Source organism: Dermochelys coriacea, chromosome 1 (assembly GCF_009764565.3).
Source record: "Dermochelys coriacea isolate rDerCor1 chromosome 1, rDerCor1.pri.v4, whole genome shotgun sequence".
Taxonomy (NCBI): Eukaryota; Metazoa; Chordata; order Testudines; family Dermochelyidae; genus Dermochelys; species Dermochelys coriacea.
In genome coordinates this window covers 119,497,895-119,510,966 of record NC_050068.2, presented here as the reverse complement: position 1 = coordinate 119,510,966, position 13,072 = coordinate 119,497,895, and the positions used below count along the sequence as shown (strand labels likewise).

Sequence of the window (13,072 nt, the reverse complement as noted above, 5' to 3'; positions counted from 1 at the left end):
ATTTTCCAGCTTTCATCTGCTTCCCTGGACACAAAGAACGTGGTAACTGGGCTCTCACATTATTCCCTAGGGCCTTAAAGAGCAGTACCCCATTACACCATGACACGCATGTGTTATAAGAACTTGAATAGAACAGAATGTCATTCATCAGAATTATTGACATACAGCATGTACAATTTTATTTGCAAAGAATCCATAATAAACAAATCAAAGTCACATGAGGATTAAAAATTTGAATAAATCCTCATTTTTCTGATACTGAAACAGAATGAAATCAACAATGAAAGGTACAGAGAGCAAAGGTACAAGATAGAATGATTTCAAAATCTACTTTGTATCAACAAAATTTTCCACAAACCTCACTGAATTTACCCACAGTTCTTGGGTATATTTTGGATCTTGCTGCGAGGAAATAGTTTAACATTTTCCTGGATGACTTCCATTTAAGCTGCTTTAAACCAGGTAGGGAAGGTTCTGAAAATAAAGCCAATGTACATAAAGAACTGGAATGTTTAGCTAAAATATAGACAATGAAAGATATTACAAAGCAAAACGATATGGAAGGGATTACAGACATACACCTCACCTTGGTACCCCTGCATTGAACAGCATCATGAGGTGGAGAATTATCTGGGTATTAGAATTAATAAAAGTCTTCTGATAGCATTTTCAAGTTTTTGATGTCAGACAATAAAACATCATACAGAAGAACCTCACCAATTTACACTAATTACTGGGACATCAATGACTGCTGGGAATATGCAAGTGAGGGTGAAATTCAGCCATGTGAAGAGAGCGAGCATAAGCCTATCATGTAAGACGCACATAAATCCTATTTTTAGGACTTAAATAGTACATAGACCTTATGCTGGCTCTCTAAATGTGTGACTTTCACCCTAGGTTTCTATGGAAGGTGCTGCACTGCCAAATCTTCTCAGAGTTGCTTGTTTTTTTCACAATACAAACCTGTAAAGTTACAACCATAAACAGAGTCCTGTAATTAAACCCTTTTCTCCCACAGTAGAGTGCTCATCATGTATATGCAACCCTTCTGCCTGTCACAGTTGGCAGCAACAGGGGCCGGGTTCAGTATCTAGGGGTTCTGTTTCAATAACACAATGTAAAACCAGCTCGAGCCCCCACCCAGTGATCTGGGACAATTATATACCACCCCCCTGGGCACCTCTAAGAGGCAATACTCCCTCTCGCAAGTTCAGAGCCTGAGTGTAGCAAAAGCCTTTTAATAAAGGAGGGAAACAACGAGGCATTATGTTGGGGAAACACCACAAACAGGACTCATAACACTAACCACGAGCAAAAGACCCACCCCCAAATAAGTTTGGCAGTGTCCTTTTCCCCTTAGGGTCTTAAGTCCAGCAACCCAATAGTCACCCCACCCCCAGTTTCTGTCCTTGGTAGGTGCAGCCCCCCCCAGAGTTCAGAAGTTCATCTGCAGAGTTTACCTCCCAGCCTGGTGGAAGTGCAGGGAGGTATGGGGGGCATCTTATGTGCTCCGCTGCTCGGGTCGACAGCTGATTGCCACGCCTCTCCAGGGGGTTCTGCTGCAGTGTTCACCACCAGCTGCGCCTCTCCTCTCCACCAACTGCCCAGCTATCTGCTCCGCTCTCCGTGCTAGCCGTCCTGCTGTCCACTCACCAACTTGTCTTCAGGCACCTCCCTACTTAACATAGCTCTCAGTGATCTCAGCTCTTAGTAACTTCAGTTCTTTAAAAAGAAAAGGAGTACTTGTGGCACCTTAGAGACTAACAAACTTATATGAGCATAAGCTTTCATGAGCTACAGCTCACTTCATTGGATGCTCAAATAGATTTGTTAGTCTCTAAGGTGCCACAAGTACTCCTTTTCTTTTTGTGGATACAGACTAACACGGCTGCTACTCTGAAACCTGTCATTCAGCTCTTTAGCAATTTCAACTCTCAGTGATTTTTAGTTGGTAGTAGGGGAACCTAAGTGCTGGTACACTACTAGCCCAAAGTAGGTCTAATGTTTAGACATAGGTATCAGTGATTTCAGCTCTGCAGCATGTAACAAGACTCCTAATAGAGCAAAAATTAGCTTTGTTATTACACAACAGAGAGAAAGGGTCAAACTGGTGTTTGGGACCCTCAGAAGGCACTCATGCTACCAAATACACAAACCTATCCCAACCTCTCTCAATTCTCCAGGTTTTGGAACCCATGTCCCTTGCCTAGCAAGTACTACTTAATTGAGGGCGAGTCCCTCCATCATAAAATGCCAAGTACAGTTCTACTGTCCTTGATTCACATAACCAGGATAACACCCTTTATTACTTCTGCCCCAGTAACAAAGAGACTGGGGATCTCACAGCAGCCAAAGTGACCATTTGGACAAGCAGTCCATCATGCTAGGCAGGGTGGGTGTGCCCATGCAAATGAGATCAGCCCCTGAAGTCCTTTTCCACAGCTCACCACCAGATGTCAGGGTAGAGCTCATTCTGACTCTGCTTACATATATGAAACAAACATGTTGGCAATTTTATTATACTCTTTGAGATTAACAGGCTATTAATGGTATCACAAAACAAGCAGCTGTTTGCTAAACTACTGTTGAACATTTTTACTGGTAAGACCTCAAATATCTATTTGTCTCTAGAAAAACTGAACAGATTTTGTAAAGGTTTTCTCTTTTAAATACAACAGATGGCACAACCCCATTTTGAAGTAAAGTCCAGAGAGATGTTTTAGCCTTAAAAACGTATTTATTACATTTTGCTATACATTGAAAATGGTTTAGTTGTGATTTTTTACTTAAAATTACTGAGCTAAAAGTTAAGAGGTAGCTATATTATAATAAGCAAAATAGTAAACACTGTTTAAGTCACAAAAATCTACAGTTTTCTGCATTCAGACACATACAATATACAATTTCATTTACACTATATGCATTACTTTAGCACTGGGGGTGATAGCACCTCCAAAACTTGAACTTGATCATTAAACAGTAAGTGGAAGAATTGGTTTTAAACAACATATGGTCCGTCATTTTGGGGAGAGAAAAAAGGTCCTAAGGATTTCTGGTCTTCACCTCCATATTTTTTTTCTGCTTGTTTGTTTGAATTTAACTAACGCTGTATTACTTTATATGAAAAGGCCATGAATTATCCTTGGTTTTTCCAATATTATTTCAGTAGATTTGCTACTGGATACTGACTGTATTGTACTTGTTGCAGTTGAGTAAAATGGATCATGTTGAGTCAGTCATATTGTTTCTGGGCTGGAAAAGTAGAATGACATCTACAGTAAAATTGATCACAGTTGTTTCCATACAGTCAAGAATATAAACCATAAATTAGTTTGCCTAAATACATTTATATTACATCCTAGGATTGCCAAAACAATCCATTTGGCTGAGACAAAATACGCAGGATCTGAAATAGTTTTGCACTATTTTCCATGTTGGTGGATAATAGTGACTGTTTAGCAATTGGCTATAGCAGAGTCACATGACCTTTTGATCTAAAATAAAGAAACTCCAGCACAAGATAATATTGATACAATAACCTATTTGAGGCAAAATCAGGCCCTACATTTGAGATACTTAAATTGATGCCATTCTGATGGACTAATCCTTTAAGGTCTGAGCATATATCATCTGACCACCCTGTAAAACCAGAGCTTTCTCCCATGGAAATCACTGGAAGTTTTAGTTTGATTTCAGTGGATCCACATGCAGGCCCATAGGAGCCAATTGTCACTGTTCCTGGCAAAGTCAAGCTAGTGAGAATATTGAACATAAAGGATGCTATCCTGGCCCCACTGACTTCAATGGGGCCAGAATTTCATCCAGAAGGTGGCAAGATCAGGCCCACATTAGAGTTAGGGCTGCACTTTGTGGGAAGGTATAAGACAGCTGCATTTGCTCATCTCTCAAAACTGTGTGTGGGGTCCATTCTTTGTATGTTTGTGAGACCCAGAATATTGTGTAGGAAACCCTAGATCACTCTATTAATAACCTCCTTTATCTTGAACATTTGTCTGTCAAACAGAGAATTTCCTTAGAGATATTTGGAATTGTCCCACGTAGTTGGACTGCTCACTCCCCAGAAATTCAGCTGAGATCAGATACATCTTAAATAATTTATAACAGAGAGAAAACTTTAAAGCAATATAACATACCATTAACTAGTTCAAGTTAATTTCCAGAAAACATTCTACTCTTCAGCGAGGATCTGAACGGGCAATAATCAAAGGATAACATCGATTTCTTTAAAATTTAATTTTATGTTGTACATTTTCCCTTTAATGTGGAATAGTTTATTTCCAGAATTATACAAATTGTAATGCAGTACCTTAAATAAACTTTGCATTGTGATTTCATGAGTTATTTCTTAATGTTAGTTTTTGGGGCTTTTTAAGATTGTGTTACGGTACCTGAAAAGTGTATCTGTTTATATTAGAGAGTGTCTTACAATACATTTAAGAAATAACTGTAGAATAAACTGTGATTTTGTATTCTATGATTTGAGAAATTAATGATTATTAATCGTGATTAAAGACTATATTGGAAATGCACATGCACAAAGGGAAGAGTGAAGGTTGCTCATGCAAACAATCTTGGGGCAGTTTGGATTTGAATCCGAATTTTGTGCTTGAATACATTTCCACTTTTAACATGAACAATATACAATTGATGAGGATGATTTTCATATTTTTAAGATTACCCCCAAATCCACAGGAGTCTGCCTTTAAGACTGAATTGTTAAACTTCTCCTACTCCTGGTTTCTGAACATTTACAAAAACTGTTGTCTTGAATTTTGTGATTCCAATGAGATCGGTGGGAGTTTTGCCCGAATAAGAACTGCAAGACTAGACACATTAACAGCAGATTCATATTTATGTTTTCAAAAGACTGACAAACATTCTAAATAATGTGATACAAATGATGACATTTATCTTTTTAACAGAAGCTCTATTCTGTTTTTATTCTTTAAATATATGAGTTGTACTATACACTTACTAGAATCTCTAAAGAGCAACTAATGCCACATTGAAAATCTTCAAAAACATGCTTTTTACCCATATATTCTTTTTATTTCCCTCATTTTCTAGTACTAAGGGGATCTGATGAAAACAGCTTATTTATCTCAAGTGTTCATATGTGCCAATGTCTTATTCTTTATCTAAGTTGACTTAGAAACGCTTCATTAAAGTTGATTAAAATACATATTGCCTTCTGCTCCCCAGACCCTTATGAAACATGAGATTTCAAAATCTCAGACTCATGGGTTAGAAAACAAGGACATTCTAAGTTAAAGTTTCCCTACATATCCCTGAAAAGAATAGTCTGGCAGGAAACCCCCCCCCCCCCATAAATTTATAAAAACTAGGAAGTGAACATCAAGGTGTTGCTAAATAGATACAGCACAACCACCCAGCCTTACTCTAGTGCAAGGGTTCTCAAACTTCATTGCACCATGACCCCCTTCTGAGAACAAAAATTACTACATAACCCCAGGAGGGGGGACTGAAGCCTGAGCCCGCCCAAGTCCCGCTGCCCCAGGTGGGCGGCAGGCAGAGCCCAAGCCCCACTGTCCTGGGTGTTGGGAGCCCAAGCCCAAGGGCTTCAGCCCCATCAGAGGGCCTGTAACCTGAGCCCCACCACCCACGGCTGAAGCCCTCAGGCTTCAACTCCAGGCAGTTGGGCTTGGGCTCTGGTGACCCCATTAAAATGGGGTCACAACTCACTTTGGGGTCCCGATCCAATGTCTGAGAACCACTGCTCTAGTGTTTTTATGGGAGGAGAGACTGTTTCCCTTAACAGGAGGACACTAATGTTAGGAAATTTCCTAATGAACTCTTGTTAGTTTCTTTGTGATTGTACAGCAGGAAGAGAGGAAGTATAATAAATTCAGCATGATCTCTATCAACCAGCAGTAACTACTTCTTCATGTCAATGTTGCTACACAACCAGGAGAGAGGCCCATGAAACTGCATAAATAGGGATCCTGATCTGGAGTTCCGGTGGGCACAATGAAAATAGTATTGTTACAGCTTGTTAACATACTGTGCTATTCCCAGTCCCTTTTGCCATTCAGATGAGGGCAGAGTTAAGGCTGGGAGGTTGTATTGTGTTTGAAGAAGCACCTTACTGTTCAGTTCCTGGTTTTGTAACATTTGAGTTTGGGCTCAACAAGTCCCATACGCTGGCTCGTTAATCTTTATCTGAATTCATAATCTTCATCTTTGATATCATAAGCATATCCATTTCCACTAAATATGGTGCCACAAACCAATATGATGAATTTCCATAAAAAATAGAACACGCGCATCTGGGTGAATTCCGGAGAAGAGCATTCATGAATACATACATGGGATTCCAATTAAATCTGAACACATTTGTTTCCTCTTTGCTTGCTTTTCTGTGCCCATTTGTGGAGCCAGTTTTGTTCAGGCAAATATTTCAGGAGGAATTTTTATTCATTTTCATGCACTAACAAGTTTATTCATGCCTCAGGAATCAAATCAGAAAACAGAAACCATACCATGTGACTCAGCTAACCAATCACACAGTTCAAACAGCAAATTCTGAATATCTGATAGAGTACTCACGGAAAACAAGTCATGAATACCTCATTGGCCCAAACATTTTTAAAGAGTGTCTGTCAGATAATGTCAGCTAAACAGATTTATATTATCATAATCCGATAGTGGACAATACTCAAATAGATAATGAGCCCTGTAACAATGTTTGCAACAAAAAGTTCAACAAGATTTAACAAAGATACTGGTTTTATGCAAATTTAATTGGGGATGGAGGGGAAATACACAATGTATATAGGCAGAATGTTTTTCTAAGTAGGTGTAAGTATGTCCTTAAAGAAGCTTATTCTTAAACCATTTCTAGTGCCACCTGGATTGTTACAGAAGGTTTAAAAGTAAACTTTTTGACTGCACTTATTGCACTCTTTTTTTCAAAGCTTTATAACAAAACCCTTCTGATGTACCATAGATTCTTCATTGTGATTAACTAATCTATAGAAGTTCAATTACGTGGACTACTGAATTATCCAAATAGCATGTACTATTAGTCTGAGATGTATCACCCTATTTTATAATCTGCGGCATATCACTCCAAGCTTGGGATTTCTTTTTGGCAAGTTCCATCCATGATGGCTGATCTGGAGCAGAATGACTGACTTTCTTAAACTGGTTCATTTCTTCTCTCTCTGTCAGCACTGAGGATTGAGCTAGTGTGAAAAAAACCATATATACATTGTGTTAGCTTGATGCTCATCTACAGACCTCACCTGTTTCTTTAAATAAACCTTTTAATTTCACATGGAAACTTATTCTACAGTGCATTAGCAAAGAATTAAAATTGTACTACAGATCAAACGCAACGTTTGCATGCACTTGACTTCCTCTAACAGGGGCAATGCATCTAGGTCCCAATCCAGTGAAATGTCCAATGCCCTCAACTCACATTGATTTCACTGAGAATTAGCCCATTATAAGCAGCATTCCTCAAAATAAAACTGTGGAAACTAGTGTTAAAGAAACAATTACAATTCTTGCTCTCACTGCAGACAGTGAGAAGTGGGAAAGAGACAAGTCACTGTGGCATGGATCCTGCAAACACTGGATCCATGGGCAATTTTGCTCATATGAGCAAAGTCATCCACATGCTTCAGAGTCTGAAGGACTGGATCCTACATTAGTATTTCAAGCATTTGTTTTCATACCAGGGACATGATGCGACAGTGGGCTGGCTCTTGGCAGAGGCTCGTTCACGTCAGACTTTGTCTCATTTCTCTGTTCTTCAGAAGAAGTTTTAGGTCCTAAATGTGAAGGATTTCTCCTGATGAAGTTTGCTTGTTGCTTCATTGACCCCTAATTACATTGGGGGGGGGGGAAGCAGGTAGAAATATTTTAAATAATTCAGCAAGAATGAACAGTGGGAATTTAAAAGAACATGAGCAACACAGGAGTGAACATGCTCCTGCATAACAATGGAAAAGTCTTGTCACACACCTGTTCCATTTATTTCACTCAAGTTATCACCAGTTCATAAAGCTTTAACATTTTGAGATTTGTTTCCAGGACACTAATTTTGCAATGTAAAAAAGTGCCTCTGTATTTTGTCTTATTTACAGCAGTGATTGCAGAAGGTTGTTATTTTCACTGCAAATTTATTCTCGGCCACATGCATCCCTCTGCTATGTGAATAGGGAGAAGCCATGCCTGGCAGAAAATGGTTTCTGGTACACACTGCAGGAGTTGTGGCTTTACCGTAGGTTTCCCTTTCTTCATCCCAACTCCATGAGTTTAGGACTCTGTGGTGGTGGAGGAGGCTAGGGTTGGGGTTAGATGTTCTTTGAGGCACAATTTTCTCCAGATCCTCATGGATTTCCTTAAGGAAGGCAATGACGACTACGTCAGCATATTCTCCCTTGGATTCCCCTACTGTCCGGTGAAATTCCCCCGTGGTGGGAATCCATTGTGGTATGTTTCTGGAAGGAACCCTGTTACCATGTGGGACAGAGATAACGGGAGCAGTGCAGTGGCACGGAGCCTCATGACCTATGGTCAGCAGGATCTTGGGGTACCTACAGGCTAGAAGGATCATGTCCCTTAGCTGTTGTATGGAACCAATCCACATGGTACAATCTGCAGGATACAATGCAACTTGAAATCAGGAGATTTCTGGCCCTTAGGAAGGAATTTCTCAAATAGGGGATGATTTGACCCTCTATGTTTTAAGTGTTGTGAACGTGTACAAACGTTATTATGGTTTATAATCTCATCTGGACACATAATTAGGGAACATTTCTTGTTAATCACACTGCCATTATTTATCGTTTGTCATCCTGTAGAGAGGCCTATTTTAAAATTTTAGAATATAATACAATAACCTCAAAGCTTATGCTCAAATAAATCTGTTAGTCTCTAAGGTGCCACAAGTACTCCTTTTCTTTTTACTTTCTATCAGGAGAGCTTCATGTAAGGAATTATTTAGCATGAGTTTTCTAAGAGGCAATGCTAGCTAATATCCAGTGTCACCATCACATGCAAGTCTGATTTATCACAGTACAAAGAGCCAAAATCTAGAGCATAAGAATATATATAAGAACATAAGAATGGCCACACTGGGTCAGACCAATGGTCCATCTAGCCCAGTATCCTGTCTGCTGACAGTGGCCAATGCCAGGTGCCCCAGAGGGAATGAACAGAACAGGTGATCATCAAGTGATTCATCCCCTGTTGGCCATTCCCAGCTTCTGGTAAACAGAGGCTGGGGACACCATCCCTGCCCATCCTGGCTAATAGCCATAAATGGACCTATCTTCCATGAACATATCTATTTCTTTTTTGAACCCCTGTTATAGACTTGGTCTTCACAAGATCTTGGTATTGTCACTGAGTGTCAAACAGAAAAGTTATTTTTACCTTATTTAATTTCTCCAGACCCTGAAAATTGTTGGCTAGAGCGTTTTGAAACCAAGTTGTTCTGTCAGGCTTAAATCACTGAAAAGATTTTGGATTACTATGAAATGTGTGTGTGTGTGTGGGGGGGGGGGTTAAATACACACAAAAAGAATAGATTCCCTCAGTAGGGATTGCACAATTTAGCACATCAGTCAATTTACTTCAGTGTCTATATACACAAAGCTAGGCCTTTAAGAAGATGAGTAATTTTACACTCAAGGAGCAATCCCACAACCACTCACATGTGTAAAATTATTCATGAGAGTAGTCGTGGGACTTTGCACGTGCACAAGTGTTTGCAGGATCAGAGCCTTTGTAATTAAGCATCAATAATAATTAGATTTTTACAGAATTATTTAATAGCAACTGATCCAAAGCAAGAATGCCACAGCAATTTTACATAAAAGCATTAAACAAGTTTGCCTGTAAGCACCTTCATTCTTTCCTTCTCCTTATTTTGTTTTTCTGTGTCTGACTTAATGTCTTGAGCCACAAGTTTCTCTTCTTTAGTAGGCTCCGGCTCTTGTTGCACGCCCTTCTGCTTCTGTCTTGCTATAGTAATCCAGGCTGGCGTGGACTGGCTGTCAGTTCCTCCTGGAGAGTCTGCTGTAATCACTGGGAAAGGCACAGTTGACAGATTCATTTGGAAACAAGGTTATTTGAAAGAAAACCTTAATTCATTTTAGCTCCTCCACTTTCTCATTTCAGATTTGTTATTACAGAAAATGTGATTAAAGAACATTTTATTTTGACCCCTTGAGGAGTTTTGATATTACTGTTCCTTATTCACTTTACTAAATTACAATTTTATTTGTAAGTGATGCTCCTGTATCTTTGTCCAAAGAGTGTCACTCCTGTCATATGAGCAATATAAAGCAGCACCAGTCAAATTACATCAACACTGCAATTGTCAATTGCAAACTCACAACAGTTGACCACTCTTGATCTTGCCCTCTCTCTCTCCTAAATACCAAGGCAGTGCTTCCATCGCACTCAAAAAGAGAAAAATGTTAAAATGGAAAGCCACAAAAATGAGTGCATCAGGCCAGTTTCACTGCTGGGGTAAGTGAATGAGTGGAAATTCCATTGACTTGAATAGCTGCACCCACTTACACCAGGGGTGAATTTGGTCCATCAAGCAGACATAGCGCTTACTTCTAACTGAACAAGTTAATCTCACAGTGCTTAAAAGGTACAAGAAAAGTAAACTAACCCTAAAACACTAACTACCTGTGGGCCTGCTCTCTACACAGGAAGTCAATGGAAGTCTTGCCATTGATGTTGATGGCAGCAGGATCAAGTCTTAAAGTATCAGGCACTTGTGTATCACTAGTAACTGAAAAATCAATACTGTCAGAGAGTGTCATTTCAGACTGGTGTATGAAATACAGGAACAACATTTACCAAGGAAATCCTAATTTCTGCAATCTCTGGTACTAACATCTGGGATTCTTGGGAGCTGTCAGGCAGTCCTGTAGGACTTGTCTTCACTAGAAAATTAGGTTGTGTTAGAACCTTGCAGACATATTAACTAATGTGATGCTCAACTTGCTGTTGCAGTGTGTAGACAGGGACCACTGTGTTTTACATAGTTTTTTCTGGACATAAGTAAACTCTACTGGAACCAAAGGTTTAAGCACAATCACTGGACAGGATGTTTACTATGACTTGTCCCTGTCTTCACTGCCTGCAAAGTCATGTTTAACACTGTATTAGTTAAACTCCTCAGGGTCGTGTTCTAACACAACCCAGTTTTCAATTAAGACAAGCATGACAAAGGAGAGACAGTATGTGGGGAACAAAGCAATCAGACAGTAAATTGTCAGAAGAGTCACCTCTCTGGAGTTAGCACTGTAGACTGGTCTACATTAAAAAGTTAGGTCGACCCAGCTACATCGCTCAGGGATGTAAAAAATCCACTCCTCTGAGTGATGTAGTTAAGCTGACCTAACCCATTGGTTCTTTTAGGATAAAATTTTGCAGGCTGACACCAAGTGTGTGCCAGAAGCACTCCTGGTTGTTAGAAAGGGAAGAGCAAAGCCTGAGTAATATTACCTCCTGCCAAGGACCCATCCAGCCCCTGCTCATGGCCCTCAGCTGATTCTGGTGATGAACATGGTCTCTTGATTGCCTGAAGACTCCAGCAGGCACAGTCAAACTCTGCAACAGGCCTGAGTACCCGGCTGCTCCATAGCATTCCATGGTTGCAGCTGTAGTTCTGGTTCTGCTCTCTGTTCCCCCTTGCTCCAAGCCCTTTCTCCAGACTGCTCCTGGTGCCTGATTCCTGCTCCCAGTTCCCATTCCTGGCTCCTGTCCCTGCTCCTGCTCTGGTTGATACTTCAGCTCTGACCTTTGATTCCTGAGTTTTGGCTCTTGCTCACTCCCTGGACTTGGCATTCAGTTTCTGAACACGGCTCTGGCCCTTGGCTCCTGGTTTCTGGCTCCGGTTTGTTCCCCAGGTTTGATAACTTGGCTCCTGACTCAGGCCACTAGGCCTGGCTGTCCCTGTTCCAACAATTAGGCGGCTCCCGTGCCCTGACCACTAGGCAAGGCTGCCCATAGCTGGGCATTACACCTCCCGGAAGAGGTGAAAGTAGATGATTGGTCCTGGAGAGGAATGAAGAAAAGGGCAATTCTTAAAAAAAAATTGTCATCACTGTCTAAAATAAGAAAGAAAAGATGAAAACACAGAGCTGCAGAACTGTTACTCTCTCTTCTCACGGAAACCTCAGCAGCCAGGAAAAATATTGTCAGAAGTTGTCATTCTCTGGTGTACAGTGCTCAGGGACTCCAAGGGAGTGAAGGAATAACCCAGACAACGAGGATGAGGTGTCTCACCCGGGGGCTTGTTAAGAGACACTACCTGAAGGCAGCTGATCACTAAGTGACATGAGTCAACCGGATGCCCAGACACTCTTACTCAGATAGCTCTGAGGGTGGAAGTTCGGACCTGAGGGATTCTGACATAAAAGCAATTTTAAACAAAATCCAGAATGCCAGAATGCAAGCAGGAGGTAATGGTAATGGCTTTGGAGTGACACCAAGAAAAATATTTCCCATGCTCTCCAACCAACAGTGGTGGTACTTGAATTCTTAAGATAGAGTGTCAACTACTTGAGAGGGAAAAGCTCCCACGCACAAGGATTAATCTCTCCAACTCCAGGCCAGCAGTAGTACTGTAGTAGGAAGCTCTGCAGAGAGAATTGCAATATGGCTCAGATCATCGCTTCGGTGACTGGATGCCCCTACAAAATTAGACTCCTCCCACAAGAAAATACTGCAGGTGCCTGTTTATTCAAATAATGCAGCACTGGTTGCTTATCTGCCCGGGATACCACTGGTTTCACTATGGAGGACTCCCTGAAAGCTAACAGTGCTCACCTCATGAGCCCCCATGTTCTAATACATTGATACATTCTCCCAAAATGACCATTTCCTCTGAATCATCCTGCATCCCACAGAGCCCCACAGCCCAGATGACTGGTATCTGTAACCACTAATATGGTTTTGACAGAAAGATTCCTTTTAACAGGCAGTTTGCCACTAACCACCAAGTGAGGAAGATTTCACACGGAAGTTTAGCAGAGCAAAATGTGTCTAATGC

The 13,072-nt window shown here is 40.7% G+C and overlaps 1 protein-coding gene across 5 annotated transcripts in view; it reads right to left on the bottom strand.

The window, feature by feature from the left end:
• Window positions 1–4,857: 4,857 nt before the first annotated feature.
• Window positions 4,858–13,072, bottom strand: part of CRACDL (CRACD like) — a 107,561-nt gene continuing 99,346 nt past the window's right edge. For 3 of the 5 annotated variants that reach the window (XM_043518845.1, XM_043518812.1, XM_043518957.1), the window contains 3 exons: window positions 9,902–10,099; window positions 7,725–7,872; window positions 4,858–7,229 (listed from right to left, as the gene is read on the bottom strand). In XM_043518845.1, the coding sequence (XP_043374780.1) occupies window positions 7,087–7,229; window positions 7,725–7,872; window positions 9,902–10,099 (489 nt within the window). In that variant the 3' untranslated portion in view covers window positions 4,858–7,086. The remainder of the gene's footprint in view (window positions 7,230–7,724; window positions 7,873–9,901; window positions 10,100–13,072) is intronic. The other 2 variants (XM_038388140.2, XM_038388139.2) reach the window with 1 other exon arrangement.